Source organism: Hyperolius riggenbachi, chromosome 7, assembly GCF_040937935.1.
Source record: "Hyperolius riggenbachi isolate aHypRig1 chromosome 7, aHypRig1.pri, whole genome shotgun sequence".
NCBI lineage: Eukaryota > Metazoa > Chordata > Amphibia > Anura > Hyperoliidae > Hyperolius > Hyperolius riggenbachi.
Window position 1 is genome coordinate 197,455,109 of NC_090652.1, and position 16,318 is coordinate 197,471,426.

Here is a 16,318-nt window from a genome sequence, read left to right on the forward strand (position 1 = left end):
CTTCCCACATATTGATACCCACATGTATATGTTAACAAATATACTACACTAGGCCTAAGGCCCATTTAAAAACAGGTGCTAAGCTCTGGACACGACCCCCACACTGGCTCTCCCCGAAAAAGCCACCCGCGCGCACACGCCTGCCCCCCCCCCCTGGCCCAGTCCTCCTCATTTAAAAAAAAAATCACGCAAGAGCAACATCTTGTCCCCAGCTCTGCACACTGCTTCCCTGTTGCCCTAACAACCACAGGGATGCCCTCAGAGCTGTTAGAGACAGCTGAAATATGCACATGTGCACAGATGGTTTTCAGCATGGACACAGGGACATGGGACGCAGAGACACAGGGATATTATTATATAAGATGTCTACTATTACAGGAAATTAATTGATTAACCTTATATTCCTGGTTAGTGACCTTTGAACAAAAGGTAGCAACTTTTTGTGTCAGACCCAATTTGCAGGCCCTGCAATCTCTACAAGGAAAAAAAACTACTTTACCATCCCCGCAGTCTTTTCTTTATAGGGGGTCCACACAACTTGGGACTAGTTCATCTCGCAGGTTCAATGCCATGCGGTGTATAAACTTAGATACTGGGAGTAGGCATATTTTAACCACTTCAGGACCACAGTCTTTTCGCCCCTTAAGGACCAGAGCCTTTTTCTCCATTCAGACCACTGCAGCTTTCACGGTTTAATGCTCGGTCATACAACCTACCACCTAAATGAATTTTACCTCCTTTTCTTGTCACTAATACAGCTTTCTTTTGATGCTATTTGATTGCTCCTGCGAGTTTTACTTTTTATTATATTCATCAAAAAAGACATGAATTTTGGCAAAAAAATGATTTTTTTAACTTTCTGTGCTGACATTTTTCAAATAAAGTAAAATTTCTGTATACATGCAGCGCGAAAAATGTGGACAAACATGTTTTTGATAAAAAAAACCCCATTCAGTGTATATTTATTGGTTTGGGTAAAAGTTATAGCGTTTACAAACTATGGTGCCAAAAGTGAATTTTCCCATTTTCAAGCATCTCTGACTTTTCTGCGCACCTGTCAGGTTTCATGAGGGGCTAAAATTCCAGGATAGTACAAATACCCCCCAAATGACCCCATTTTGGAAAGAAGACATCCCAAAGTATTCAGTGAGAGGCATGGTGAGTTCATAGAAGATTTTATTTTTTGTCACAAGTTAGCGGAAAATGACACTTTCTGACAAAAAAAAGGAAAAAAAAAAGTTTCCATTTCTTCTAACTTGCAACAAAAAAAAATGAAATCTGCCACGGACTCACTATGCTCCTCTCTGAATACCTTGAAGTGTCTACTTTCCAAAATGGGGTCATTTGTGGGGTGTGTTCACTGTCCTGGCATTTTGGGGGGTGCCTAATTGTAAGCACCCCTGTAAAGCCTAAAGATGCTCATTGGACTTTTGGCCCCTTAGCGCAGTTAGGCTGCAAAAAAGTGCCACACATGTGGTATTGCCGTACTCAGGAGAAGTAGTATAATGTGTTTTGGGGTGTATTTTTACACATACCCATGCTGGGTGGGAGAAATATCCCCATAAATGACAATTGTTTTATTTTTTTTACACACAATTGTCTATTTATAGAGATATTTCTGCCACTCAGCATGGGTATGTGGAAAAATACACCCCAAAACACATTATACTACTTCTCCTGAGTACGGCGATACCACATGTGTGGCACTTTTTTGCACCCTAACTGCGCTAAGGGGCCCAAAGTTCAATGAGTACCTTTAGGATTTCACAGGTCATTTTGAGAAATTTCGTTTCAAGACTACTCCTCGCGGTTTAGGGCCCCTAAAATGCCAGGACAGTATAGGAACCCCACAAATTACCCCATTTTTGTCACAAGTTAGCGGAAATTGATTTTAATTGTTTTTTTTCACAAAGTGTCATTTTCCGCTAACTTATGACAAAAAATAAAATCTTCTATGAACTCACCATACTCCTAACGGAATACCTTGGGGTGTCTTCTTTCTAAAATGGGGTCATTTATGGGGTTCCTATACTGCCCTGGCATTTTAGGGGCCCTAAACCGTGAGGAGTAGTCTTTAAACCAAATGTCGCAAAATGACCTGTGAAATCCTAAAGGTACTCATTGGACTTTGGGCCTCTTAGCGCACTTAGGGTGCAAAAAAGTGCCACACATGTGGTACCGCCGTACTCAGGAGAAGTTGTATAATGTGTTTTGGGGTGTATTTTTACACATACCCATGCTGGGTGGGAGAAATATCTCTGTAAATGACAATTGTTTGATTTTTTTTTACACACAATTGTCCTTTTACAGAGAGATTTCTCCCACCCAGCATGGGTATGTGTAAAAATACACCCCAAAACACAATATACTACTTCTTCTGAGTACGGCGATACCACATGTGTGACACTTTTTTGCAACCTAGGTGCGCTAAGGGGCCTAACGTCCTATTCACAGGTCATTTTGAGGCCTTTGGATTCTAGACTACTGCTCACGGTTTAGGGCCCCTTAAATGCCAGGGCAGTATAGGAACCCCACAAGTGACCCCATTTTAGAAAGAAGACACCCCAAGGTATTCTGTTAGGAGTATGGTGAGTTCATAGAAGATTTTTTTTTTGTCACTAGTTAGCGGAAAATGACACTTTGTGAATAAAAAAACAATACATATCAATTTCCGCTAACTTGTGACAAAAAATAAAATCTTCTATGAACTCATCATACACCTAACAGAATACCTTGGGGTGTCTTCTTTCTAAAATGGGGTCACTTGTGGGGTTCCTATACTGCCCTGGCATTTTACGGGCCCAAAACTGTGAGTAGTCTGGAAACCAAATTTCTCAAAATGACTGATCAGGGGTATAAGCATCTGCAAATTTTGATGACAGGTGGTCTATGAGGGGGCAAATTTTGTGGAACCGGTCATAAGCAGGGTGGCCTCTTAGATGATAGGATGTTTTGGGCCTGATCTGATGGATAGGAGTGCTAGGGGGTGACAGGAGGTAATTGATGGGTGTCTCAGGGGGCGGTTAGAGGGGAAAATAGATGCAATCAATGCACTGGGGAGGTGATCGGAAGGGGGTCTGAGGGGGACCTGAGGGTTTGGCCGAGTGATCAGGAGCCCACACGGGGCAAATTAGGGCCTGATCTGATGGGTAGGTGTGCTAGGGGGTGACAGGAGGTGATTGATGGGTGTCTCAAGGTGTGATTAGAGGGGGGAAATAGATGCAAGCAATGCACTAGCGAGGTGATCAGGGCTGGGGTCTGAGGACGTTCTGAGGTGTGGGCGGGTGATTGGGTGCCCGCAAGGGGCAGATTAGGGTCTAATCTGATGGGTAACCGTGACAGGTGGTGATAGGGGGTGATTGATGGGTAATTAGTGGGTGTTTAGAGGAGAGAAGAGATGTAAACACTGCACTTGGGAGGTGATCTGATGTCGGATCTGCGGGCGATCTATTGGTGTGGGTGGGTGATCAGATTGCCCGCAAGGGGCAGGTTAGGGGCTGATTGATGGGTGGCAGTGACAGGGGGTGATTGATGGGTGGCAGTGACAGGGGGTGATTGATAGGTGATTGACAGGAGATCAGTGGGTTATTACAGGGAATAACAGATGTAAATATTGCACTGGCGAATTGATAAAGGGGGGTCTGAGGGCAATCTGAGCGTGTGGGCGGGTGATTGGGTGCCCGCAAGGGGTAGATTAGGGTCTAATCTGATGGGTAACAGTGACAGGTGGTGATAGGGGGTAATTGATAGGTGATTGATGGGTAATTAGTGGGTGTTTAGAGGAGAGAATAGATGTAAACAATGGATTTGGGAGGTGATCTGATGTCGGATCTGCGGGCGATCTATTGGTGTGGGTGGGTGATCAGATTGCCCGCAAGGGGCAGGTTAGGGGCTGATTGATGGGTGGCAGTGACAGGGGGTGATTGATGGGTGGCAGTGACAGGGGGTGATTGATAGGTGATTGACAGGAGATCAGTGGGTTATTACAGGGAATAACAGATGTAAATATTGCACTGGCGAATTGATAAAGGGGGGTCTGAGGGCAATCTGAGCGTGTGGGCGGGTGATTGGGTGCCCGCAAGGGGTAGATTAGGGTCTAATCTGATGGGTAACAGTGACAGGTGGTGATTGATAGGTGATTGATGGGTAATTAGTGGGTGTTTAGAGGAGAGAATAGATGTAAACAATGGATTTGGGAGGTGATCTGATGTCGGATCTGCGGGCGATCTATTGGTGTGGGTGGGTGATCAGATTGCCCGCAAGGGGCAGGTTAGGGGCTGATTGATGGGTGGCAGTGACAGGGGGTGATTGATGGGTGGCAGTGACAGGGGGTGATTGATAGGTGATTGACAGGTGATCAGTGGGTTATTACAGGGAATAACAGATGTAAATATTGCACTGGCGAATTGATAAAGGGGGGTCTGAGGGCAATCTGAGCGTGTGGGCGGGTGATTGGGTGCCCGCAAGGGGTAGATTAGGGTCTAATCTGATGGGTAACAGTGACAGGTGGTGATAGGGGGTGATTGATATGTGATTGATGGGTAATTAGTGGGTGTTTAGAGGAGAGAATAGATGTAAACAATGGATTTGGGAGGTGATCTGATGTCGGATCTGCGGGCGATCTATTGGTGTGGGTGGGTGATCAGATTGCCCGCAAGGGGCAGGTTAGGGGCTGATTGATGGGTAGCAGAGACAGGGGGTGATTGACTGGTGATTGACTGGTGATTGACGGGTGATTGACGGGTGATTGACAGGTGATTGACAGGTGATCAGGGGGGATAGATGCATACAGTACACGGGGGGAGGGGTCTGGGGGGGGGGTCTGGGGAGAATCTGAGGGGTGGGGGGGTGATCAGGAGGGGGCAGTGGGCAGGGGGGGGGATAAAAAAAAAAATAGCGTTGACAGATAGTGACAGGGAGTGATTGATGGGTGATTAGGGGGGTGACTGGGTGCAAATAGTGGTCTGGGGGGTGGGCAGGGGGGGGTCTGAGGGGTGCTGTGGGCGATCAGGGGGCAGGGGGGGGGGGGAAATCAGTGTGCTTGGGTGCAGACTAGGGTGGCTGCAGCCTGCCCTGGTGGTCCCTCGGACACTGGGACCACCAGGGCAGGAGGCAGCCAGTATAATAGGCTTTGTATACATTACAAAGCCTATTATACTATTTCCATGCGGCGATCCGGGTGCTAGTAACCCGCCGGCGCTTCCGAACGGCCGGCGGGTTACTACGAGCGGTGGGCGGAGCCAGTCCCCGGCGGCTGATCGCGTCACGAATGACGCGATCGCCGCATAGCCACCCACGCAGCCGCCCCCGCCGATGGGCGTATTGCGGTCGTTTGGGCCCGGACTTTGCCGCCGCCCATCGGCTGGGGGCGGTCCTCAAGTGGTTAAGATTAGGGTCACTCAATAAAATGGGCCAGTGTTCTCTAATTACCTTCTCCACACGTTTATATTGTCTTGAAAACTCACTCACAAAGACCAGCTGGAACCCATCATCTGATATTTTTGCCCAATAGGGCATTTCTGTCTTTAGCCCCACCTCCCTTATTGCCTCTTCCAATTGTGATTTCTCATATCCTCATATCCTATCTTTCAGAGTTTCTGCTTGTCTCTCATAATCCTCAATGTTTGTACAATTACGCCTTATTCTAGTAAATTGCCCCTTCGGGACCCCCCTAATCCAGTTTGGGTGTGGGCGGTGGGAATTTGAGGTAGGTATATATCCATTTCTATCTTCTTTTTTTTTTAAAGCATCGTGTTGTTATATTTGGAACATCCTGAATGATTTCCAAATGTAGAAAGTGGATATTTTCATTACTCTGCTCAACTGTAAATTGGATACTGGGGGCTATGATGTTAATCTCCATTATGTATTCTTACAATTATTTTGAATCCCCCTGCCATAGTAATAGCAGGTCCTCTATGTACTTTTTACATAGACTGAAGTTTGCCCCTCCTCTTTCAATGGCCTTCTCGTCCCAGCTGGCCATATATAGGTTCAGCAGGGAGGGGGCATACGAAGCCCCCTTCACACAGCCATATTGTTGACAGAAATATTCATCCCTATACCAAAAATAATTATGAGTACGTGTAAATTCTATTAAACAGAGCAAAAATTATATTTGTTTCTCTGGTAGTATCCCCCACCATGCGGTTTGAATATAATGAAGAAGCATCAGCTTTGGCCAAAATAGTGGTTTCAGAAAGTACTGTTTATTCCAGTATTTGTATAGTATGGCTAGTTTTAGACACTTGGTAATTTATCTGTATGTATACACTTCTGGGAGAAAGAGACTAATATTGGTTTAAATTTGATTTGGTCCCTTCACTTTGCATTTGCCCATGCCCTGCTTAAGGTTTCTGTTAGAGGAGCACAGATACACCCGTTTGCTCCTAGAGTAATAGGTGAGCTGAGTAAAGTGCAAGTTTACAGCAAAAAAAAAAAAAAATATATATATATATATATATATAGAGAGAGAGAGAGAGAGCTATGGGGTGGAGGGGGGTAGAAAGAGAGTGCTGTAGTGACTGCTATATATACAGTGGGATGCAAACGTTTGGGCAACCTTGTTAATTGTCATGATTTTCCTGTATAAATCGTTGGTTGTTACGATAAAAAATGTCAGTTAAATATAACATATAGGAGACACACACAGTGATATTTGAGAAGTGAAATTACGTTTATTGGATTTACAGAAAGTGTGCAATAATTGTTTAAAAAAAACGTCTCCCCAGGTGGCGCCTGTACCCCGCAGTACAGCCCGGTCGCCTGGCTGAATTGTGTTTTGTCGCACATGCGTGGCCCAGCCATGCATGCGCCCCATCACATTCCTGTGTCTGGGAGCCTTCTGCACCTGCGCAGTACTACTGCGCAGGCGCAGAATGCTACCGACAATGGGAGCGTGACACGGGCGCACATGCGGCCGGGGCACGCAACTCGGCCAGGCTACTGGGCCATACTGTGTGGAGCCACCTGGGGTGATGGCGAGGGACCGAGCGGCCTCAATGGGACTTAAGGAAGCCCAAAGTAAGTATGGTACCTGAGATGTGTTTCATTTTTGGTTTGCTTTGAGGTATACAATACTTGCGTTAACTTGCGCAACTTGGGTTGTGTTAATTAGTAATGCACCCAGTTTCTGCATTTTAGATGTGTTTTTTTTTTCAATAAATACATTTAACGTATCTACCTGGACTGTGGAGGGCAATGTCAAAGAGTGGCATATTGCCAGCAGATTGGTAGTACAAAGTAGATCAGTTGACCTCCTCCCACTACCGAGAGATATTTACTCTTATTATGGAACACAGCAACTACAGCTCAGTAGTTTCTCTTCAGTGGGTGTGTATTTCAGCATTAAACCCTTTCCACACCCTTCGGGTGTATTTATCAAAGTCAAGTGTAAATCACCAAGCCCTGCTTGCAATAAGAAGCCATTTCTTCTTCTTCTTTTTTTTTGTACACACAGAGCAGAAAACAATTAGACAGCAATTGATGATGAAGCTTCAGAGCTGTAGGGCTGTCCACAAAGAGTTAATCTCTGAGCAGCACAGAGGAGGTGGGCAGGATCAGGTGAATAACTTTGTGTTCATTGATAAAAGAGGGCTTGTGCACCCTACCAGCTCCTACCTGACTTCCTGACTGCTGTTCAGGCCAACCAAGCTGCATCTGACATCACATAAGGTGACAGTTTTACAAGGTTAGCAAGCAAGGTAATAAAAAGGATTAATGCAGTTGGTTGCTGTACAATGCACATTTCTTACATTTAAACTAATGATATATTCCACAACATGTATTAGTTTAAAAAAACACAAGTATTAACTAGGGCTTTATATACATCACTCAATTATCCAAACCTTATTTAATTCATAGCTTAACTAATAAGCTTAAAACGATGTTAAACATACATCCCTTACCCCATTTACAGCCAGCAGACAATCACTTTAGAGCTGGTACAACAGACTAACAAAGCAGCCCAGAACTACGAGGAAAATATAGGAGGCTAAATGAAACCAAAAAGCCCTCCTACTAAATAGCAACGCTCGGTGTAATTTGCCTTCTTACAGAAGGCATTTACAATAATTCATCTTTAACGTACAACTGAAGCAAGAGGGTTGTGGAGGCTGCCATAGTTATGTCCTGCTAATGCTATGCGGTACCAGTTGCCTGGCTATCCTGATGATCCTCTGTCTCTAATACTTTAAGCCCTAGCCCCTGAACAAGCATGCAGCATGACAACATTTTTGTCAGATCTCACAAGATTAGCTGCATGTTTGTTTCTGGAGTGATTCAGATACTTCTGCAGCCAAATAGATCGGCAGGGCTACCAGGCAACTGGTATTGTTTCAAAGGAAATCGACATGGTAGCCTCCGTATTCTTCTCGCTTCAGTTGTCCTTTAAGTGAGCAACTGTGGTTTCTCACAATGCATCACTACTGAATATGCAAAGTATCTCTTTATGCCACTGAAGCCAGGCTTACATTCAGAGCTGCTGGTGTATAGCAAGCCTATAGCTTTCAAGTACAGTCATTCCAACATGCAGACAGCCTGTTTTGTACTTTTGATGCTCATCAGTGCATGGCAGCGATTGATATGGCTCTACGGGATAGGGTGTGGATTAATGTGACTCCTGTTACATGCTGCAATGCATTCTTTATATAGGTCTGCATTAAAGCAGATAGTAAGATTTCAGAAAGGAAAGATGGCACTGAAAATGAACAACATTACCATTAACTCACATTTCCAGTTTCTAAAAAATTGAAAGTTAAATTGGCCATTGTGTCTTGCGTGCTTCACTTAAAAATTAGTGGCTTTCAGTTGTTCATGTAATTGCCATTTACAATTAATTATATTCTAGTGCAACAATGTTCCTTCAGCATTTTACTGGCTGCTTAGACATTAGTGTTATCTTGAGTAACAGACAGAGTCACAAGAATATGCTTTTATAACCAAGGCCGTCAAAGTAGGATAGGCAATGGAATGGTGCACTTCAATCAGCTAGCCAAACAACACTAAATATTAAAATATCATAACTTTATTGTACTGATATAAAATGGAATAAATCTATCTGACATCCGGGCTAGCCACACAATCACACAGCATGCACTCCCATATCACACTCGTAGGGAATAAGATGGTGATCTCCTATGAAGCCAGCTGCTAGAAAAGTTCATAACTCCGCTCCAGAGAATAAATGTTCCCAGTAACAAGTTCAATAAAAGTATAGTGGTATGGCAACAGGCTAATCCACATCAGCACAGTTCCAGTATAAACAAGATTGCTTGAAAAAATGCTTTTATAACAAGCTGAATACAGCATAAAGTCTCATCATCATTCTTTGTGAAGCAGAGAACAGTAAATGTAATGTTCCATGAAGAAAATACCTGTACTATACTATCTTCTCTTTATTCTTTCCACAGATATTCATTTTGTGTAGTTGGTGAAAGACAGCTTGAAATTCTATAGCGAAATATTTTGTGCTGTGCCTGTAATGTATTTTTCATGTTCTTGGTTTTAGAACCAGATATGAAATGGATTAAATAGTCAGCGCATCAGTTGATGTTACATATTCAGGGCTGTTTCTTGGGCAGGGCGACTGCCCTGAGCGCAGACCGCCAAGTAGAAGAAGGGGAGCGCAGGCAGAAGGACATAACCGCTAGGGAGCTGGTGACGCGCGATGCAGCCAAATGAAAGAAGATTTCCAGCTCGATCACCTTCCTTGACTCCTCCAAAGCTGCCTGCGTCAGATGTCCAGTCATCATCATGTCACCAACGCGTGATGACACCTGATGTCCTTTAGCAGTACTGTAGGCAGTGCGTTGCGCCCATGGAGGAGTCGGCTTTCTCTTCGCCTGTGTGTTTTACTGGTCCCTGCTTCCTCCTGGATGAGTGGCTGGTCTCTAGTAAGTAGGCAGATCTACTTGAGACCTGTGGCTGTGAGACTGTCCCTAAAGAGTAAGGGTTTTCAAGTCCACGGTGGTGGGGGGAAGGGGGTGCAATTTTTACACCCTCACCCTGGGTGCAGTTTAGCCTAGAAACTGCCCTGTACATATTAACCCCTTCTTCTAGATAGTGACCACAGGTTTATTAAAGAGTACCCGAGGCAGTGGGTGGGGGGGGGGGGCACATGGGACACAGAGGCATGTTCCCTGCTGCAGGACATGCCTCTGTGTCCCCCTGAAGCCGATCTCTGAAACCACTGCGCTATCACCCCCGAAATTAGTGACAAGCAATTGTTGCTATTCCGGAGAGTAAGGGAGGAAAGTGATTCCCTGCTTAAACACCCACTAGGGGCATTCTTGCAGGCCTTCCGAAGCTGCCATTGGGCAGCTGTCTCCCCAGCTGTGCCTCCTGCCGCCTCCCCGCCTCCCTGCATGCTACTCTGTGAGAGCACCTCTTCCGGTGTTGTGGTCCCCAGGGGTCCGGAGCAGTGGAGAGCGGATAGTGGCTACCTGAACTGCCCAGCTCCCGGATCAGGTAGCATTGTTCTTTTTTAAATTTTCATCCCCACCTCAGGTTAGCTTTAAGGTGCCCATTAATGGTACAATATTTTCCTCAGATGTGGTTAATTGATCAGATGTACAGAAAAACCATGCAGTATTTTAATAAAATCAACACACAGTAAATTATTCTATGGTCGATTGGAATACAGAATTTTGCTGATTATAATATTGAATTTGATGATCATTTCTGAGGAGAGGGAGTGCCCTAATCAACCTGTTCATGGAAACAATCAATAATTACCTTCCAGTTACTTATGGTCCCGCAAATCTGAATGATCACAACAAAGAAAACATTGTACTGTTAATTGAGCACCTTTAGACATTCTAGTGTCACTCAAGTGAGGATGGAGTCAACTTCTTCATTTGCTTTCACAGTGTTTACCTGAGGGGCAACCTAGGTACTACTACATTCTTTTTCCACTGAATAATATCTCTGCATTGACATTCTACACTAGATTGGATCATGGTTTTTAAGGTTCCTCAGAACTTAATCTCTCAGTTTTAGAATGATGATGTATGATACCTGATAGCTTGTGAAATTAATCAGTTTATTAGGTATCAGTTGTTAACATTCTGAATTTGATTAGTCTTGTGCAAAGTTCCTGTTTGGCCCACATTAATTTCTCTGATGTTAAGCCTCAGTGTTTTTTGTAGGAGGAGACAACTGGCAGAGATACTGGCAGAGCTCTCTGCTTTGTATTCACAGCTGCTAATAAGATAGTTTGATCTAGCTAAAGAAAACAAATACAATAAATCGTATATGTAGAATGAAGATGTTTCTGGAACTCTATGTGGGATGAAGACTTTTCATTGTGTACTAGGATAGAGTTTCAGTCCCCTTCAAACTGTAACATACATGCAGTAAAGTGTATCATATTCTCGCATCCAGCGCTGCACATTGGTCCCGCCTTCTCTTCATAGAAGTTGGCTGGCTGTATTTTTGCATCTGTGTGATTCCCGAGTATGTCATATGTTCAGGAGTTGCACGGACATAAGAGTTCAGTAGGTGGCTTGCTAATTTTTGTGAAGGGAAGAGGAAAGCATATGAGTATATTACACACTGCTTGGTAGCACTTCTCTGCATGTTATTGCAAGGAGGGTGGTAGGAAGAAGGCAGACTACGACTGGGGGAGGGGAAGTTTGAGAAAGGAGAGCAATGCTCCCACCTTGGCACTGCGCTAAAAGGTGGGAGCCTCTGTCACCTCTGTCTAAGCCCAGTCCTATCACATTTTCTCATGATTAGTCAACAGCATACCATAGGTTTTGGATAACACCTTGTTTTGGGGATTCTTTTTAAAGCCATGGTATACTTTTTATCTTTTCAAGGCCCTCCAGTTTATCAAAGCAGAGCTTCTGAAGACGCAGAAATCCATAAGTGAACTACAGGTTGAGCGCAAGTAAGTAAATGCATTAGAACAAAATGATTTTTCATTTATCTGATCACATTGTCTTCCTGTTCTTTTTGCTTATGTTATGTGGGGATGCCTATTCTGCTTATGTAATACTTAAATAGTTTTATTACTGCTGGCACAATGCTAGCAAGGAACCCATAGAACATTACAGCATTACATAAATGGCACTTTGTTGTTTGTGATCTGAGTGTTTTACTGCTATATCGATTCAAAAGCAGTATCAGCAACTTCTCACATGGTGATGTAATCTAATATCTTAACTACGTTAATAATAAGTGGATACGATGTTAAATTACCTTTTATTGGGCTTTAACTACATTTCAAACAAAATCTGAATGATAATAAATAATCAATAATAAATACGGGTTGTCCCCGGGTTACATATGTCCCGAGTTACATATAACACGCCAATACAAACGGCAGGCAATGATGATTTTCAGGTACTTGGAGATAAACTTAAAGCAAGGACCTCCAAGGTGGTGTTCTCTGAAATACTGCCAGTGGTGCCACGTTCTACATCTGAGAGACAGAGGGAGCTTAGGGAGTTAAATAAGTGGCTGAGAAATTGGTGTAGGAAGGAAGGGTTTGGGTTCCTGGAGAACTAGGCAGACTTTGCAGTCGGCTACAGGTTCTACAGCAGGGATGGGCTGCACCTTAATGGGGAGGGTGCAGCTGCATTGGAGGAGAAGATGGCTAAACGGTTGGAGGAGATTTTAAACTAGGATCTGGGGGGAGGCGGGAGGATAAAGTCTCAATATGTAGACAAGATAAGGTAAAAAGATAGTGGGACCCTAACATTATGGGGGGGGGGGTGGAGAGGAGGGTGGGGACAGTGTAAAGATTAAGGAGGTTGGTAAAACTTCAAGTAGCCCATTTCATGTAAACAAAATTGGTAAATGTGGTGGTGAAAATATAAAGTGCATGGTAACCAATGCTCGGAGCCTTGCAAATAAAATAGACGAACTAGAGTTCATTCTGAATGACAAAGGCTATGACATTGTGGGAATAACCGAGACATGGATGGATGAAAGCCATGACTGGATAGCTAATTTAAAAGGATACAATGTGTTTAGGAGGGATAGAACAGGGAAAAAAGGTGGAGGGGTTTGTCTCTTTGTTAAGAATTCTTTTACAGCTGTCCTCAACGATGAGATGGAAGAAGATTTTGCGAAGATGTGGAGTCCGTTTGGGTAAATATTCATGGTGGAAATAAAAGTTGCCAATTGCTTATTGGGGTATGCTACAGACCACCTCATATTAATGAAGCTGCAGAACTGCGATTACTACAGCAGATTGAAAAAGCTGCAAGTAAAAATGAGGTCATAATTATGGGCGACTTCAACTTTCCAGACATTGACTGGGGTATTGAGGCTACCCATTCTGGTAAAGGCAGCAGATTTCTGGCAACACTACAGGACAATTACTTGACTCAAATGGTAACGGAACCAACTAGGGGGAATGCGTTACTGGATCTGATCATTTCTAATAGACCAGATAATGTATCAAATGTGCAGGTTCAAGAACATTTGGGAAATAGTGATCACAACATGATAACGTTTGATCTGGTGACTGATAGGCCACGGGGCAGCGGGACCACTAAAACTATGAATTTTAGAAAAGCAAAGTTCAATCAAATTAGGCAGGCACTAAGTTTGGTGAACTGGGAAAATGTACTACAAGGGGAGGACACTGAAGGGAAATGGCAAGCTTTTAAACTTATTCTCAATCAATATTGTAGTATGTATATCCCGTATGGAAACAAAATGTCTAGGAATAAAAAAAGGCCTCTATGGATGAATAGAAACGTTAGGGATAAAATGAAGAGGAAAAGGAATGCCTATAAGGTCCTAAAACAGGAGGGGACCGAGGCTGCACTAAGCAATTATAAGGAGTGCAATAAAAATTGTAAAAAAGAAATTAGGCTGGCAAAGATCGAAGCTGAAAATCAAATCGCTAGGGATATCAAATCTAACCCAAAAAAGTTTTACAAGTACATCAACTCTAAAAAAAGAAAGGTTGACTGTATAGGACTCCTAAAGGATGAAGGTGGGAACTCAATGGTGGATGACCAAGGTAAGGCAGAGTTACTAAATGCTTTCTTTGCTTCTGTCTTCACAAAGGAAACAGCACTGTTGCAAATTACAGAGGCAGAAGAGTCTCAATCTTCTAACTGTAATATTAAATACTTAAAGCAGGAAGAAGTGAAGGCAAGACTAAATAAATTAAAAATAGACAAGGCACCTGGCCCGGATGGCATGCATGCTCGGGTCCTAAGGGAATTAAGTTCAGTTATAGCTAAACCCCTTTATCTTATCTTTTGTGACTCTCTTGCAACTGGCAGAGTCCCAGTGGATTGGCTTACAGCCCACGTTTTCCCATTATTTAAGAAGGGCAAAAAATCAGATCCAGGAAATTATAGACCTGTAAGCTTAACATCAGTTGTATGCAAACTATTTGAGGGGTTACTAAGAGATACTATACATGACTTCATAGTAGAAAATAATCTTATTTCTCAGCATCAACATGGGTTTACTAAAGACAGGTCCTGTTTGACTAACATGCTCAGCTTTTATGAGGTAGTGAATGCTAATATGGATATTGGGAATGCTGTAGATGTGATATACTTTGACTTTGCAAAGACCTTCAACACTGTTCCCCACAGAAGTCTGGTGCAAAAGTTGAGGATGCAAGGACTGTGGAAGAGTCTGTGTGCATGGATAGGGAACTGGCTAATAGACAGAAAACAAAGAGTTGTGGTCAATGGATCGTACTCAAAATGGGAGACTGTTAGCAGTGGGGTCCCACAGGGGTCTGTACTGGGTCCAGTGCTCTTCAATTTATTTATTAATGACCTAGTAGATGAAGTAGTGAGCAATGTTGCTATTTTTACAGATGATACAAAATTGTGCAGAATCATCAACTCTCAGAAAGATAGTGTCATATTGCAACAGGATCTGGATAGGATGGCTATATGGGCACACACATAGCAGATGAAATTCAATGTTGACAAATGTAAAGTCATGCATTTTGGTCGTACCAATGGTCTAGCACCATACAAAATAAATGGGATACAGTTGGGGACATCAAACTTGGAGAAGGACTTAGGAGTACTCATCGACAACAAATAATTAAATAATCGTGCGCAATGCCAAGCCGCTGCAGCTAAAGCTAACAAAATTTTGGGATGCATTAAAAGGGAAATAAAAACTTGAGATGCTAGCCTAATATTGCCCCTGTTATAACTCTCTAGTAAGGCCACATCTGGAATATGGAATTCAGTTCTGGGCACCACATTACAAAAAAGATATTGCAGTTTTAGAGCAGGTGCAGAGACGAGCAACAAAATTGATACGCGGGATGGAAGGTCTCGCTTACCAAGAAAGGTTAGATAAACTGGGTTTATTTAGTCGAGAGAAAAGACGCCTTAGAGGAGATCTAATTAACATGTATACATACATCAGAGGGAAATATAATAGCTTGGCGGATGAGCTTTTTGTCCCTAGGCCTTCTCAAAGGACTAGAGGACATGATCTGCGCATGGAGGAAAAACGTTTTAGCCATTTATTTAGGAAAGGGTTCTTTACAGTAAGAGTGATTAAGATGTGGAATGCATTGCCACAGGAAGTCATTATGGCAAACTCTATACCTGCATTTAAAGGGGGCTTAGATGCTTTCCTTGCGTTGAAAGACATCCATGGCTACAATTACTAGGTTATGCCTAATGATGTTGATCCAGGGATTTTATCTGATTGCCATCTGGAGTCGGGAAGGATTTTTTCCCTTTTGGGGCTAATTGGACCATGCCTTGTAAGGGTTTTTTCGCCTTCCTCTGGATCAACAGGGACATGTGAGGGAGCAGGCTGGAGTTGTACTTTGTACTGGTTGAACTCGAAGGATGTATGTCTTTTTTCAACCAAAATAACTATGTAACTATGTAACTATGATGTCACTTCCATGCCAGGAGGAGAAGATGTAGAGTGCAGATAGCTTTATCAGAGCTGTATGGGACATTTTTAGCGGTGAGTAAACTAATTCTTACCCAGCAACCATAAACTGGATTTATCTAGAAAACTTGAAGCACAAAGCCTGCAAAAGCAAAATACTACACAGGTCATCTTTTAGTTAATAATGTACTATAGAAAAAATCAGTCTCTATCTCAATATAAATTAACCACTTAGTAATATTTTTTTCTTTTTAATGTGGGTAGAGGTCAGGCAGTCCTTTGAGACTTTTGCATTCTATACTATCCCAACATTTTTCCACATGAGCCTGATGCATATAAAAAAGAAAATTTCAGTTCAGCACCAATGAGCTCCTGATAACACACTAGTGTGGAAGGCCTAAATATTAGGTGATCTGTACATACCTGTTCCTCTTAGCAAAACCTCTGCATTGTTTAGTGGATAAAGGTC

General features: G+C 43.1%; 1 protein-coding gene across 2 annotated transcripts in view; it reads left to right on the plus strand.

Moving 5' to 3' along the window:
• DYTN (dystrotelin) overlaps positions 1–16,318 on the plus strand; it is a 70,715-nt gene that overhangs the window by 25,652 nt on the left and 28,745 nt on the right. For both annotated transcript variants that reach the window (XM_068246926.1, XM_068246925.1), the window contains exon 4: positions 11,820–11,890. In XM_068246926.1, the coding sequence (XP_068103027.1) occupies positions 11,820–11,890 (71 nt within the window). The remainder of the gene's footprint in view (positions 1–11,819; positions 11,891–16,318) is intronic.